General features: G+C 42.2%; 1 protein-coding gene across 1 annotated transcript in view; it reads right to left on the bottom strand.

The window, feature by feature from the left end:
• Positions 1–9,766: 9,766 nt before the first annotated feature.
• The window catches only part of slc30a6 (solute carrier family 30 member 6), a 39,999-nt gene continuing 32,323 nt past the window's right edge, over positions 9,767–17,442 (bottom strand). Inside the window, exons 11-15 of the mRNA XM_034609740.1 lie at positions 14,763–14,882; positions 14,236–14,338; positions 14,095–14,142; positions 13,817–13,885; positions 9,767–10,846 (exon numbers count right to left, since the gene is read on the bottom strand). Coding sequence (XP_034465631.1) covers positions 10,220–10,846; positions 13,817–13,885; positions 14,095–14,142; positions 14,236–14,338; positions 14,763–14,882 — 967 coding nt within the window. The 3' untranslated portion in view covers positions 9,767–10,219. The remainder of the gene's footprint in view (positions 10,847–13,816; positions 13,886–14,094; positions 14,143–14,235; positions 14,339–14,762; positions 14,883–17,442) is intronic.

A 17,442-nucleotide genomic window follows, 5' to 3' on the forward strand; every position in this document is an offset into this window, starting at 1 on the left:
AAACCTAAGAGTTTTAATCTGTTATTATTACTATTATTATTAACAAGTTATAATGAGATGTACAGAAAAACAAATCTTGTACATTTAATGTTCTGTATTAAAGTTAAACTATTAAATTTTGCAGGAATTCTAGAACAATGTGGAAAATATGAATGAATCTGCCGGAGCTTGAAAAATAATGATTTTTTCTACAAATATTTTAGCCGATTGTCATTTCATCGTCGCTAAAGTCTCGTCAGCGTCTGTGTTTCATGTGTAAAGTTTGAATTGAACGGATGAATGTGTAAATCTGTACGATCATAGTTGACTTAGTCAAATTTAATTTAAATCATCATTGAACGAACGGTAGATAAACAGGTTTCACAAACATGTTAATAAACATACATGTATATTTCTACCTGAGTTGACTTCTTCATGACGCACCTGTGCATTGCTGCCATGTCGGCCATCTTGGATTGAAGGTGTTAGAGTTGCTGTTGATCCTCTGACACTGCCCCCAGGTGGTCTGGAGACTCTAATGACCCAAGACAGAGTTTAATTAACTGACTGTAAATGACAGAGTTAGCGTAGTGGCAGATTAGTGTATCATAGTATATACAGTATGTATAATAGATATATATACTATAGTATATAAAATACATATGAAGCCGAAAGATAAAATCATCCAGGTCTATATTTCCTCAAGATTTGATTGTCTATTTTGATCATTTAAATCATCTCACATCAATTAATTATTATTTTATCTCTTGTTTTATCTTTAACTTTTTGTTTGAGGTCACATGTCTGATAATTTGAGTTCTGCCTCCGTCTCCTGGTTGCAGTGCATTGTGGGTCAGCAGTTCTAATCAACTTCATGCTCTACAATCAAGTGTTTTTTAGTTTGACGACACAAAAACTTTACAGAGTTTCTGTCTTACCTCAGAGGAGAATCTCCGTCCTCTCCAGCCAATCAGAGAGCAGCTCCTGACTGGACCGACTGGTTCTGCTCGGTCCGAACTTCCTCCAGCTGCTGCTGCTGCAACACGACTGAAGACACAGAGAGGAGGTTCAACACACACACACACACACACACACACACACACACACACACACACACACACACACACACACACACACACACACACACACACACACACACACAGAGAGAGAGAGAGAAGACAATAAGAGTGTGTGTAAGTGTGTCTCTGATACAAAAGAAAGAAAGAGGCCCAGAGATGAGAGGAATGTCTTAATGACTGTTTGTGTGTGTGTGTGTGTGTGTGTGTGTGTGTGTGTGTGTGTGTGTGTGTGTGTGTGTGTGTACAGAATACAGTGTCTATTACAGTCATGATATTAAAGCGTTGAACAGAACAAATAATGTCTGAGACAAACCAGTGGTGGAGATATGTAAAATATAAAGTATGTGCTGAAGGTGGCGATAGAGAACAGATCACATTAAAATAAAGAGGGTTCATCCTCTGGAGAGCAGAAATGTGAGGATGTGATGAAACAGAAACTTTTTTTTTCTTTTACCAAAAATAACAGGAATAAAAGAATGAAAATAAAGTATGAATATGTATGTATTTATATTAAGAAAAGCTCTGAGCTTTTGTAGAACTTTCTGAAATGTGGGAACGAGTGAGAGTAACACATGTGGTACAGTATGAGTTTGTGTGTGTGCAGGTTTTGGGACGGGGCACCGTTGTTTCTGCCGTCGAGCCGGAGAGGGAGACAGTTTGGCGGTTAGCCAGGACCGACCGGGGCCCTGAGACGTCCTAGAGAGTGACCTGCTGACCTGCCTGTCGCTCTGCATGAGCATCTCTCACACACACACACAACACACACAACACACACAGACACACACACACAGAGAGAGAGAGAGAGAGAGAAGCCAATGGGGTTAGTCAAGGGTGGCAATAAGTGTCTGTGTTTGCGTAGCTGGCTGATTGTCTATGAGCAGCTCTGACTGTGTGTGTGTGTGTGTGTGTGTGTGTGTGTGTGTGTGTGTGTGTGTGTGTGTGTGTGTGTGTGTGTGTGTGTGTGTGTGTGTGTGTGTGTCTGTGTTAAAGGTGAAAGAGGCACTTTGTGGTAAACTTCTCTCGTGGCTCCCTCTCTTGGACCAATCACAGCTCTACAAGCAGCTGCAGCTTTCACCTCTGACATGTTTGGATGGATCTTTATGACTTAAATATAAATATAATTTTCATAAAAAAATACACAACACCCTTTTGAATTACCCACAGTTCATTGCAGTACGGCTCAAATTGTCTTTGCTGACACAGTAAGAAAAATAAAGTTACAGCTCCGAGATCAAGTTCTTGTCACTTATCACGTGTTTTGGTTCTTCTCCATCATCAGTGAAACAAAGGAGGTGTCTGATTGGTCCAATCACAGACAGAGTCGTGAAGGACGACTGTGTCTTCAGAGACGTGAGCCTGCAGCGGACTGTCTGGATGAGACCTGACCTCTGGCTGTGGATCTGTTCGTGAGGGAATCTGCAGTCGACTGGAGGATTTGTTATAGAACATCAAGATACTGTGAAGTAATTAAAGAACGTGTGTAAAGAGAAATGATATGAAACAGGAATATCAGGAGCAGCAGGGAAAAATCAACTGTCATAATTTATAACAATCAATACCTGAGGAACTGATGTGGATCAATTGATCAGTGTTCGATTTAACGATCAGAGGAAGAGAAGTCTGACTTGATCTAAAATGAAATGATCTGGAAACTTCACAGTGAGCGAGTGGACGTGTTGATGAGGTTTCTAAAACGTGACGTACGTGAAACTGGAAGAACACAAATATCTCAGGATGAAGAAGAGGAGCCGTACACGTAGAAGACGAAGACGTCAACTTGGAAAGACGAGGGGGTTCCAGAGCTTTTGGTGATGAGGGCCCGACGCCGGTGTGGATGAGCTGTAAACAACAACACTGATCTTTCCACAGCAGAATTTATACGTCATGTCCGGCCTCCTGCTGCTCTACAGGCTCCGCCCCTCGCCTGAATGTTCCCCACATGTTCCTGTTGGTGTGAACGAGTCGGACCCGGAACAATCTCCTGCTTCTTCTTCATAACTGAAACACTAACTGCAGACACGACTTTGTTCTGGACCATCAGGTGACATCACCCTGACATCACAAGTCTCAGAATCATACAAACTCCTCCTCCATGACGATGTGGATTCTCTGAGTCAAACGATCCTCGTCATCATCACGTCTCGTCCTCTACTTTCCCAGACACGCGGTCTGACCTTGAAACCCGAAGATATCCAGGTCACATGTTCATGTTCCCGACCTCTGGGCAATGTTTACCCTTCTCTCCACCCACTTACTCACACACACAGACACACACCATCCCCCTCTCGGCCTTCTGGCAGTTTGCTGTTGTATGGAAACACAGCTAACCTGCTGCCCTTTAAGTGTTCCTGCTAAACCAACCAACCAACCCATCTGTCCGTCAACCCTCCACGCTCAATACATCACCTATTGTTAGAGGGGAGACGTCAACACACACCAACATACACCAACACGCATGCACACACACTAAAGCGCATGCACACACACACACACACACACACACACACACACACACACACACACACACACACACCAACAGGTATGCTCACACATCAACTCGCATGCACACACACTAAAGCACGTGCACACACACCAAATGCATACACACACACACACACACACACACACACCAACAGGCATGCTCACACACCAGCGCGAATGCTCACACACCAACACACATGCACACACAATAAAACACATGCTCACACACCAACAGGCATACTGACGCACTCACACCAACACGCAGGCAAACACACACACACAGTGATTACAACTCTGATTCGAAGTGTTTCTGTTTGAACTCTGAGGATTAAATCGCAGACTTTAATGTTCCCGCAGGGCTGAGAGTGTGTGTGTGTGTGTGTGTGTGTGTGTGTGTGTGTGTGTGTGTGTGTGTGTGTGTGTGTGTGTTGGATTAGTCTCTATTTGAAGTGTGAGGTCTGATCTAATCTGCAGGTCGCTGTAAACAGATGCAGTGATCCTGTCTGCACACAGTGTTCACTGCCATCGTTACACAACACACACACACACACACACAGAGACACACACACACACAGAGACACACACAGAGACACACACACACACAGCTATTGTAATGTCATGTTCTACAGTAGATGATGCTCGAACATCTGTGATTCAGTTTCTAACCCAAACTAAAGTCTTGATCTCCTGTTTCATTCTCTCCAGATGTGACCACAGATCTTCTGACCTCCCATGTTTCTATCAGGTCGAGTCCAGGTGGAGTGGAAGTGTGTGAGATTCCCTCGTCTGTCCCAACTTCTCTTAGGTCACTACACAGACGTATCTTAGCTCATGACCCCTGAGTTACTTCTCCTTCCTCGTAATGAAATAACAAAAAACTGTTAGGTGAGGTGGTGAAGCAGTGAGGGATGATGGGAGTTGTAGTCTTCTCCTGGTTAGGATTCCTTCAGTGTTGATGGTTCAGGTTTTTATCTGAATTCTCCTCAGAGGCCTCCTCCTCTCCTTCATGTTAAAACTCAGTGTTTCTCTGACACGTCTCTGAGCGGCTGTGAGTCGAGCTGCCGCTAACATTTGCTCAGCTTGTCTCTCTGAAAACTTAAGATCCAGACGTCCGACGATTAAAATTCTTCATCTGCTTCAAATATAGAGATGAAAACCACCAAGATCTAAAAGGTGCATCGTAAAAATGTGACTTCAAACTGGATAATTGACTCATTTTTAGGAGGGAAACTAACATTTCACACCTTTACAGATAAATATTGTTCGTCCAGGCAGAGGACAGTAACTGATGTGGGAATCAGACTAGAGAACCTTCGGAGAACCCTCGTTCCTTGAGATGCAGCAGCTTTTCAATCGCCACCGGGCCTCATGTGTTGTTTTGAGACGTCTGACAGGTCGAGTCAAAACAGAGCGAGCGAGAGAGGAAGATGGGAGACGAGGGGGAGGAGGAGGAGGAGGAGGAGGAGGAAGACTGAAGCTGCCGGGGAAGTCTGAGGACGAGTTACAGGTCGTTCTAGAACAAAGATGGATGTAAGTGGTTCGGGGAGTTTTAACATAAAAAGAACCTAAGAGGTCATCAGATAATTAGTGATTAAGTTCTGAATAAATCTTGTTTTTAGATACTGGATTTTTCTCTAATATTTGATTTTTTTGGAGGAAACATTCAGTAATTTTACATCTTTTTACTTATTTAAAAGAGACTTAATAATGTTTAGAGGAGAAATGTGTCGGTGGAGAAACAGATTCATTATCATAGTTTATATTCCACAAAGTGATGATCCACCTATTTACTGTTTAATAATAAAACATATGATCACGTCTCAACTGAAAAGTGAATTAAACCACTTTTAGTTGAGCAGGTGTATTTCCACCAGCAGCTGTTTCCTGTTTCCTGCTGGTCGGGTGACGACATGGACGACCTCTGCAGAGCGAAGCGTCAGACTGACCCAGAAAAACCCGAGACGCTGCTGCACACATCTCGTTGGTTTTCCGGGGGATTTTCAGCACAGATTACAAAGGCTCTAACCATTTGTTTTGTAACAAGCAACATGAAGTCAACACTAATACAAACGCCGCTGCTCCGAACTTCAAAATGCCAGGGGACCTTTTCAGAGGCTTAGAGCCGTTGAGCACATCCATCGTTAAGCTGCGAGGGCAAAGTACTTCTTTGATTGTTTGTTCAAAATCTCTCCCAAAAGCCACAGAACAAAAACGGACCGAGGATTATCCTCTTTTACAGAGGAAATGAAATTCTTCAGACGAGGCACTTAAACAGGTTTCAGAGAGTGTGAGTGTGTGTGTGTGTGTGTGTGTGTGTTTAATAGGAGCAATAAACATTTAGCACTTTTAACTGTTATAATTCAAGGAGTCAATCAACCTTATAAGGAAAACAAAAAACTATAAGTTGACTGTATACAAAGACGATCAGTGACTGTTTATAAAGACCATCAGCGACTGTATATAAAGATGATCAGTGACTGTATATAAAGACGATCAGTGACTGTATATAAAGACGATCAGTGACTGTATATAAAGACGATCAGTGACTGTATATAAAGACCATCAGCGACTGTATATAAAGATGATCAGTGACTGTATATAAAGACGATCAGTGACTGTATATAAAGATCAGCGACTGTATATAAAGACGATCAGCGACTGTATATAACGACCATCAGTGACTGTATATAACGACCATCAGTGACTGTATATAATGAACATCAGTGACTGTATATAACGACCATCAGTGACTGTATATAAAGATGATCAGTGACTGCATATAAAGATGATCAGTGACTGTATATAAAGAACATCAGTGACTGTATATAAAGAACATCAGTGACTGTATATAAAGACGATCAGTGACTGTATATAAAGAACATCAGTTTCTGTATATAAAGACGATCAGTGACTGTATATAAAGACGATCAGTTACTGTATATAAAGACGATCAGTGACTGTATATAAAGACGATCAGTGACTGTATATAAAGATGATCAGTGACTGTATATAAAGACCATCAGCGACTGTATATAAAGATGATCAGTGACTGTATATAAAGACGATCAGTGACTGTATATAAAGACCATCAGCGACTGTATATAAAGATCAGCGACTGTATATAAAGACGATCAGCGACTGTATATAAAGAACATCAGTGACTGTATATAAAGAACATCAGTGACTGTATATAACGACCATCAGTGACTGTATATAACGACCATCAGTGAGTGTATATAACGACCATCAGTGACTGTATATAATGAACATCAGTGACTGTATATAACGACCATCAGTGACTGTATATAAAGATGATCAGTGACTGCATATAAAGATGATCAGTGACTGTATATAAAGAACATCAGTGACTGTATATAAAGAACATCAGTGACTGTATATAAAGACGATCAGTGACTGTATATAAAGACGATCAGTGACTGTATATAAAGAACATCAGTTTCTGTATATAAAGACGATCAGTGACTGTATATAAAGACGATCAGTGACTGTATATAAAGAACATCAGTTTCTGTATATAAAGACGATCAGTGACTGTATATAAAGACGATCAGTGACTGTATATAAAGATGATCAGTGACTGTATATAAAGACGATCAGTGACTGTATATAAAGAACATCAGTTTCTGTATATAAAGACGATCAGTGACTGTATATAAAGACGATCAGTCACTGTATATAATATCAGATTTAACCGATGAACAGGACAGCATCGGTCCCCACAGGGAGAAATTCCAGAAGCTTTCTGATTGTTTATATATATGCGTGTGTGTGTTTGGTAACTGTGTCTTCGTGTGAATCCAGAGACGTTCCCTCGTCCACAGTTTCTGCGTCTTCATCACATTTGGGAACAAATCTTGTTAACATCCTCCTCATTAAATCCTGGAAATCCAAGTTTCTCTCACAGTAAAATGTTTGTATTTTTCCCCTCAATGGATTTTTTAACAGAATCCGGTGATCAATGAGTACTGGTCTGGAAAAAGGGGAACTTGGGCCTATTAGTGTTTTTCGGAGACCAGGCGGGTTCTTCAGTAACGGGGTCAGGAGTCCGTTGGCCTCCTAACACGTTGCAACTCTGCCGGCCTCGAAGCTGTCTCCTCACCTCAGCCTCACAGAGCGGCCCGCAGCGCCGCTCATTCATTTGAATATTTTCTGGGCTGATGAGGATGCAAGGGCGGCAAACAGTGGCCAGAAGAACAACGTGATCACAGGGGACAAAATAATGACCAGACGCCGCAAAGATGCTTAAGTGTGTCAGACGTTATTATGCAAGCGAGGCAGCATGTGGCTGGAACACAACACGAGGGACGTTGGTTGGGTTTGTTTGCCCGTGAACATCCGGAGACGAGATCTGAAGCTTCCGTTAAACTGGGTTTTCTTTCCTGTCCTGTTAGACAATTTGAAAGTGTTTGGACCAGTGACTTCTTTAAACTTCAGAGTTTGGGTTTAATAAAACCATGACATGATAATAAAGATATTTTAATTGTTTAAAATGCTTTGGAGTCCAGGAAGCTCCGAACCAAACATTTTATATTTGAAACTTGTTCAATTGTCAATACTTAGCGATGTAAAGTATATTTCCTCAAGTACTGCACTAAAGTATGATTTGAAGATACTTGTATTTTATCAGAGTGGTTCAATATTTAGATACTTTGTAGATTGAGATGATTAATAGAAAATATAAATGTATAATTTATATTTTTACAGCCTGTATATTTCTAAATATATATAAAAATACCACAGTGTAGAAAGAGTAACTTCTCAGTCTTTGATTCAGCTTCTGTGTGGATGAGTTCTTGACTCGTATCCCAGGTTCCTGCAGGAGTTGTTCACAGGAAACCGATTTATTCTCTCAGTACCTGTGTGGATGTACAGTACTTACAGCTCTGTAAAGGGAGATGGTTGAATCGTCTTTACAACAGATGCAGTGACGTCAGAAGGTCACGAGTTCACTTGAGAACACGATGAGGAGACCAGGTTACCCATGATGCCTCGGGAGCGAATGAAGCTTCGTCACACACACTAACGAGGATCTACAGTGATGAAGAAGAGGTGAGTGGACTGAAGAGAGAGAAGTGAAACGCTGATGGTTTTTGCTTTGAGAACAGATGATCCTGCTGGATTAAAACGCTCAGAGGTGATTCTGGGTGTTTTAACATCTGACCACGAAAAATAAAACCCCTCAGCAGGTCAGGTCATGTTTCTGTTCCTCCGAGAAAACAGAATATCTCACAAAAATAAACGACAAGACTGAAAACATTGAAAACATAAACAGGAACAATCCAACTTTGTTTCAGAGGCAGCCATGATTTCCCACAGACGACATGAAATCTCGCCAAATCATCGGCGGGACCTTGATACCGCCGCGCCATCTCTACTTCACACGTTCCAAATGAAAAAGGCAAAATGGATTTCCATTCAAATTAAATTTGAGACGTTAAAGAAACAGACGATGAGAACAAGCCGGAAAACATCTTTCAGGAACCGTTTTTTTAATAAGCACGTCGCAGTTGTTCCTTTCAAACCAACATACATGGAATATGACTCATCAAGGCTGAGCGTCACTGATTCAACAGTTTTAACACGTGATCTGAGAGAAGAGTTTCCTTGTGTTTTGTCGGGTAACTTTAATGTGAATCTGTGGTTTTTGATGAGAAAGACACCAGAAAACTTAAGAGGATGGAATCAGAGTTCAGTGACACTCAGCCCAGCTCAGATTTTAATATAAATTAAAACAAAAACATCACTTATCGACACCCATGTCAATTATTCAAAACAGCAGAGAGAAAAATGTTCAACTATTCTCTGACCAAATTATTTTATAAATCTGCTAATTATAAATATTGAACCTGCAAATGTGATACAATGTAAAAATCATAAATGATATGTAAGAGCTGCTTGTGTTTCAGATCTAAAGTGTTGTTCAATGTGAGAAACAGTTGATTAGGTTTAAGTTTTACTCACTGATTAAAGCAATTCTGCAGTAAAATGGCAAATTTTCAAACTTTACTTAAGAACAAAGAGGAAAAATGGAGCTGAATCCCAAAATGAATCCCCCAAAAATTTAAGTAGAAAGAGTCTTTGAAACTTACAGTGAATCATCGATATCAACCCAGAAACTTTTAAATTTTTCAATTTGTTTTGGTTTAAATTCTGTAACATATTCAGAAGAATTCACCGTTTTAAGTTCAAGTCAATTTTTTCCTCCTCATCAATGTTAATGTGTCATCACCTGTGACCTTTGACCTCTTGCCACCATTTGAGGAGGTTAAATCAGCTGTGCTTCACTTTGGTCGCCACATTTAAAAAGTCAAGCTGCATTTTTTTCTTTAACAAAAAGTTGGAATATGTGTGAGCAGAGTTTCTTTCTTCCCGTCAAAAGTCTCAGACCCATAAAGATTTTGTTTCCCCAACATCCAACCACAGTCGACCTCTTGGTCCCTTTGCCAATAAAAACGTCTTCTCAGTTTCTCCTCTCATCAGAGATTTTACACCAGAACTTGACAATAATTTTCGTCTGTTAAGTTTTCATGTTGTTGTCACATCGGGAGGAAACACTGCAGCGTCAGGAAACAGGAAATCAATCTCATCAGAGTCTCAAGTATCAGAACCTGGAACAGGCTGTGGAGAAACTTGATCAGGAATCAAGCAACTTGTTCAGCTCAGGGTCGGTACTGTCTGTACTGTGAAGCCGGAGGGTTGCTGGTTCCACTCTGGAACGGGGCCGTGGACCCTCCGAAGGCAGTTCTGTAACTCTGAGAGGAAGGCACTCCGCTGGCACCCACACCAAGTCCAAACCCAGCTCCCGGACCCTGCACGCCAAGTCCCTGCCCGCCACCGGGCCGTGCCAAGCCTTGATTCATCATCCCTGTGTAGGGAGAGGCACCGTAGGTGAGTCCCAGGCCTCCGAAGGGCCGGTGGGTGTGGTGCCCCGGGGCAGGCAGAACCACCGGCTGCACGTTCCTCCCCGGTGTGTCGAAGGAGAACTCCGGAGGAGGGCTGCTGGGCTTGGAGGGCGTGGACGTCAAATGGTCCAGCTCGCCTCCCGAGGACAACTGCAGAGGAGGCAGCGAGGAGATGGTGGTGTAATCTTCAGTGGCGCCCAGAGGAGGAACAGAGGAGGGGGAGGAAGAGGAGGAGAGCGCCCCGGTGAGGAGAGGTCGGGTCCAGTCATCTTTAAAGATCTGGACGGTCAGCGTGGAGACGAGCGGCAGCAGCCGGTTGGTGACGTGAGCCAGAACCAGCTGCTCGTTGGCGTCGCGGCGGATACGAACATGTGCGGAGCCGGCCTGAAACACAGAGGGGAAGGAGGAGGGGGCAGAATGTCATGACAGGCTTTTACATGTTGATTTGAAAAATAATAAGATGTTTGAAAAATAAAACGTGTTTTAAGATGTTTTCATTAACATACATTTCCTACAATCAAGTTTAGTTATTAACATACAGAAGGAATTTGTTTTGTTGGGACTTCTTTCGGCGGCAGATTAATCCACATTTGGTGCTCTAGTGAGTATGTGGGGCAGCAGGACGCAGAATGGGAGTCAAAATTAGTCTTGCGTATCCAGAACCTCGTTGGTGAGTGGTCTGGCTGCTCCCATTGTCACTCTGCGCCCGGACTTGTTTGTGTTTCTTTAAACTAATCACTAATCTTCGTGGGCGGCGTTTGGTCCAGGGCGCAGCGACAGTACCACACACGGGGGCTTGGACGCCTTTGGTGGAAAATTAAAATCCACACAAAGGAAAAACAATTAGTCGATTGTCTTTGTTAGACAGTTTTGTTCTGTTTGCAGTGAGCAAGTTGAAGCTCGGAGGTTAGTGTTATTTCACTGCAGCAAAGAACATTTTCACAAACAGGAAGCTGAAGAGGCCGCTGGCAGGATTTACACCCGCAGCCTTCGTCGGCTGAGTCACACAAGTCACAGATTTCATGGTTTGGACAACAGAGATCTGAGGCTCACACTGAAGTTGTAGCATTAACAGATTCTGCTGTGTCTGAAATAAAATGAGAAAATGTATGTTCTAAATATCTCAGAGTGAATCTCCTTTCCGTTCGTTCATCGTCCTAATTCTGTTTTTCACCAGCGTCTCGGTGAAGATATCAAATTAAATAAACATCAAAGTGACTGGAGCACGTCCGACCTCAGAGTCAGACCTTTAACTTCTGAAATAATGTTACACACAGAACATCGCTCTGTCCTCGTTTCCTAATTTTACCGCCCTCATGGGAATATTCAGTCCGCAAAAGGACACAATGTGCGCACACACAGACAAACTCAGACACACACACACACACAGACAGAGGGAGTCCCCCCAGGGGTAGAAGTGCAGTCAGGGGGTCAAATCAGTTTGGACAGCTGCTCTGTTAGCAGTGGGCCAACAACCAACAGTTGTGTAACTGCAGCAACATCAACGACAACAACAACAGGAGCAGCATCGATAACATAAATACAAACAATGATAACTGCAGCAGCACCACACGCTGCTCCACCTACAGGCAGTGAGAGGTATCACAGCTTCACGAAGGACTGACTATAGCGGATAAGGCTTTATAACACTATTTATAAGACTGATTTATTCAGTTTATCGTCAGTTATTTTAAAGTTTAAAGGCTCTTTCACACCTTGTTTAGTTTATTTAGTTTAGTGCGCTCCCTAAATTACAATGTGAAACCAAAACAAGGGATTTCAAGGGGTGGGTGAAGTGTTTGAGTCCACAAAACACTTTACGAGTCTCAGGGGAAAACAGCATTTCAGCCAAAGTGATCCCTTCTTCAGACGTAATTAAACCACAGAAAAAACACAACATGCCTCCATGATGCTCGTGTGGTGTCATCCAAGTGTCCGGAAGCCCCGACATTCAAATTAGCCTTGAAACGGTGTAATTTACACCGTGTTTTAAACCTAAAAGTCCACTAACAGAAGTAGCGACGCTAGCGACGTAGCGATGCTAACTTGGGCGAGAGTGTGTGCTGTTTTCCGGTGTGTCCGTGTTAGAGAACTATCCCTTTAAAGCCTGAGGACATTTTCACACCCAAAAGTTTGAATCAAGCTTCATGGGTTTGTTCCATTGTTTCCATTTGATGTGGTGAAACGACCTCAGGCTTTAAATCCCTCTGTCAAGGCTCTTTCTGTAAAACACAGGACTGTAAATCTCTCTAGTTGGTCACTGATATTTGATAAATGTAAGAATCATCATCTGATTTATTAACTCCGTCAAGATTCAGTCTGAAATTCTAAACTAATACACTAATATTACCATCAGGAATAAAGCTTCAAGCTCAATAACTGTCGAGTCCAGATAAATGTTAAAATAGTGACGGTTGATAGTTTGAGTTTCTGCAACGAGACAGACAGATGTTAGTTTGTCAGTGTGTGTGTGTGTGTGTCTGTGTGTGCGCTTCCCAAGACCTCAGCCGTCCTGAGCCAGCTGGGCTTGTTCGCCGTCGACACAACAACGTGCAACACAGACAACGACTCGACACAGACGACAGCAGCGACAACAACAGTGTTCCCTCCCAAAAAAAAAAGAGAGAGAGAGAGAAGGGGGGGGGGGGGTGGTTATATCTCCGCATGAATGACTTGTTCCTTCTTTTCGTCTCAGTGAACAAATCCCTGCAAATTGTCGCTCTGAGGGGGGGGGGGGGGGGGTCAAACAAACACAGACACAAACAAAACAAACAAACTAACAGGAGGGAGGGGGGGGCAGAGGATAATCACTGGAGAGGTGTTAAGATGGAGAGAGAGAGAGTGGGAGAGAGATGGAGAGACAGAGAGAAAGAAAAAGAAAGCAAGAGAGAGCGAGCGAGAGAGTAAGAGAGAGGACAACAGAGAGATGAAGATGGAGGATTTGTTTTTAAATCCACTGCAGCAGGTGAACATTAACAGTTTTAACAAACATGCCCCGGGGCCCCGAGAGGAGCAGGGGCCCGGGAAGTGGCTCCGACTCGTTGGGTTTTACTTCAATTAAATACCAGAAAAAACGTGTGAGAATTTTAATCCCACAAAAAAAAGATTTAATTGCAGCTCGAAAGATTTTCTTGAGCAATCGACCAACGATCAAGTCGAGGCTTTTTGTCCGTTTGTGCAGTTCGTTGTCGAGCGTACAAACGATGGTTAAAGGCGCCTGTCGTGTTTTGATATGTCCGTAGATTAATGCACTTTATCTTTAGCACTTTGTATGTAATATAAAAAACTGCCACTTAGGGCTAAAATTACATTTTCTAATTTTCTGACTTTTCTAATTTTGGTTGTTCAACATACCAGAGACCCGAAGCCGACGGTCCAGAAGTGCTCGTTGCGAACCTCCAGCACTCCGTCCAGAGTCGACACCTGATTGGACACATTTAATAACAATTAGCCAATAAGAACCAGTCATAAACTTCACATTCTTAAGCCTTTTTCACGAGTAACATCAGGAAAATTACCTTTTCACTACTTCATGTGTTTTTGAAATTCAAAGCAATCAGTTAAAAAGCCACAAACACAAGTTCATTTTAAACTGTTGTTTGTGCAGCAGTGTCACACAAACACGGACTCACTTCTCTCAGCAGTTTGTCGAGCTGACCAATGACGTGCGAAGGCGTCGTCTGTGAACGAGTGAAAAACACAAGATTAATCCTTTAATAATGCTACTGAGTTTTGTTTATCATCAACAACAGGGAGAGACGTGTTTGTTTTACCTGCAGCAGCACTTTGCCGCTGTAGACGCTCATGGGATACATGGTGCCAAAGGTCATGAGAGCAATGGCGACCGCCGACGCCGTGTCCATGCCGTTATAGTTACTGAAAAAACACACAAACACACACAGAGCAAAGGAAATAAATATGTAGGACATCAGGTACTTAAACAATAAGGCAGAGTGACATGTAGAGTGACAGCAGCAGACTTTTTTGGAGGAGATGTGTGGAACCAGTTGTAGATTAGGCACCAGAATCGTGACGGTTACGGTAAATCTGTGTCTCGTGAGACATTTTCTTGTTTTCCAGCAATTAAATAAACATAAATCTCTGACAGATCGACTCCTCATCACTGTAGGATTCGAGGACCCGTCTGGTATTTTTCCGTCAGGATACATGTTGAGTTCGTTGCAGATAAAGATGAGCACAGTTTAAAGCAGCGAGTGAGAGTTTCCAGCTGTGAGGGAAATGTGACATCACATAAATTTGGGGATTTACCAGCAGAGACGGAGAGAAAATTAATCCTCACTTGATTTCTATGAGCATGTAGGTGATGCAGAGGGACAGAGCTCCGGCCATGTTGATGAGGACGAACGGGTTCATACGAGGCAGCAGAACGCTGCTGAGACCTGGAACGATTCCACACAAACTGTACACACACAGACACACAAACACACACACACACAAACAACAAGAAACAGGATTAGTGCACATGATCATATCCTGACCTTTTCTTTAATTCAACTCTAAATGTTTAAGCTTCAGAAAAAAGGGAATAACAACTTCATTAAATAACATTACAGATCTCATCAAAAAAGACAAGAAAAGACAAGATATTTGGAAAATGATCAATGTAATGTTAATTCAACAGGTTTGTTTCCACACAAACTGAACATTAAAACTATGATGAAGGTAGGCTTTATCATTATTATTAATATTACTATTCTTAGCTCCACCAAGGAGCTGAGCAGTAAAAACTTTTTAAAAACTTTTCTGTGAATAGTTCTGGAGTCTCTGTCACGTTTGTCTGGTTCCGTTTTTAATCTTTGCATCACTGAGGCCAAAGGTCCACGTCTGGACAAGAGTTTCAATTATTTTCCTTCTAACTGGAGTGAAACAAACTCAAGAGCATCAATGCAGGACCGTGTGCGTCTCCTGCTCTAAGCTGCGGCTTGCCTCAGCAACGAATCCCCGTGTTTATGTTTGTCTTTAGGATTAGGCCTTTAACCCGATCACACCATCATAATGGACTTTAGGAGATGCCAAGTGGAGTTGATGGGATCATTCTTGTTTTGTTTCTAAGGTCAACAGCGGGTTCAAGCTCTGAAGAACCTCTGCTACGTCTCCTATTCTTCTACAGTGAGAACAGGAAACTCAGGTTCCCCCTCTCAAATCGTCTCTCGTTAAAAAATATTGTAAAACTGCCCTAGAGGATATTTGTGTCTGTTAATTCATGATCAGACAGAAACAGGTGATGATTCCGGCTCAATGATGATCTGTAGAAGACTCTGGATCATTTCTTCTTCTCACTCAGGAAAACAAGCATCTCAGGTTGGAAGCAGTTTTCATTATTGATTCATCTGCAGGTAAATTTCTCAACCAGTAACCATTTGGATAATGACCAGTCTGCGGTTGATCTCAAACATCTGGCTTATTATAAAACCCCAAACAGAGGGCGGCTCCATGAGCGCCAACTCAGCTCTGTGTTCCAGGAACCAATGAGTTTCCAGTGAAGGCTTCTCTGAGCACATGGTCCCTGCTGCGTCAGACCGAATCTCTATTACGTCAAAGGTCAGTTACCGAGTTGAGCACAGTCACAAACACGGAGAAGAGCTGTGATGCCTCGATGCTGGAGGGTGTTCGTCATTAGATTATGTATAAAAATTACAAGACATGTCAACACGTAATTAATGTCACACTCGTCACACAGAGATTCACATGTTCACATGATTCACCAAGATCCCAGTTTCCTTTCTCATAATGACGGCTGCGGATGTGTGCAATCACATTTTTTATGAGTCACTATGTATTTTACCATCTTCACGGTTACACAACGGAAGAACTGATTTGTGAAATTAATCGAATTAAAATAGACAAAAAAATAAATAAATGTATTAATCATTTCGTATTTATATATAAAACTGAAATACGAAAAGAAAGAAAGAAAGAAAGACAGAAAGCCCACAGATCTCATAATCTCCATCGATGCATTGATATAATTTGACATGTGACCTTGTGTGTGTGTGTGTGTGTGTGTGTGTGTGTGTGTGTGTGTGTGTGTGTGTGTGTGTGTGTGTGTGTGTGTGTTAATCCAGACAGAGAGCGAGGGATTAGAGCAGAGAGGAAAACAATCACTTGATACTCTGTCTGTTGGCTCCACATTGGACTCAGTGATGAACAGAACAGGAAAATAAAAACTGTTGATGAGAACTGAACTGAACTTTGTCTTTATATCATTTTTTTTAAAAACTTTAGAATAAAATAAAAGCACTACACGCAGGCAAGTGAACGAACTGTTTCACATCTCATCTGATAGATTTGAACAGTCAATATCACCTGAAAATTAAGATGAAAAATTAACGTTTATCTCTAGAAATGTAATTCGTTTTTTGGATAAAAGTCACGTGACGAGAAACAGAACCAGGATTTGATAATCGTCCAAATTTGCTAAAATGTATCTGTGTCTTTCTCTGTCTTACTCAATTGTCTTCTTTTTAAATCTATGTCTTTTCCCCACTGGCATTTTTCACACAGTCTCACACACACACACAGACACACACAAACACACACGCACACACAGACAGACACACACACTCAGCTCTGGCTTCTGGCTGGTGAGGTCGACAGAGCAGCCTGCTTTATATAACCCAGACCCAGCTGAGGTTAAGTGCGGACAGGCCGTTACAACACAGACAGTAACACACAGTCAAGGAAACACAAGGGAATGCACATACACACATACACACACACAGACAGACACACACACGCACGCACTGAGTTAGCAGCTCAGTTGGTGCAGGTTACTCGGGTAGACAGCCTGGAGAGTTGTGCAGCAGAACTGAGCTGTAATTGGCTGAGAGTGCAGAAATGAACAGGACGTCCCAGCCTAGTTTCCACTCTTTGACTCAGTGTGTGTGTTTGTGTCTGTGTGCGTGTGAATACGAGTGTGTGTATACAACGATATGTCTATGTCTACCTTCACTCATCTG

This window comes from Hippoglossus hippoglossus, chromosome 15, assembly GCF_009819705.1.
Source record: "Hippoglossus hippoglossus isolate fHipHip1 chromosome 15, fHipHip1.pri, whole genome shotgun sequence".
Lineage (NCBI taxonomy): Eukaryota > Metazoa > Chordata > Actinopteri > Pleuronectiformes > Pleuronectidae > Hippoglossus > Hippoglossus hippoglossus.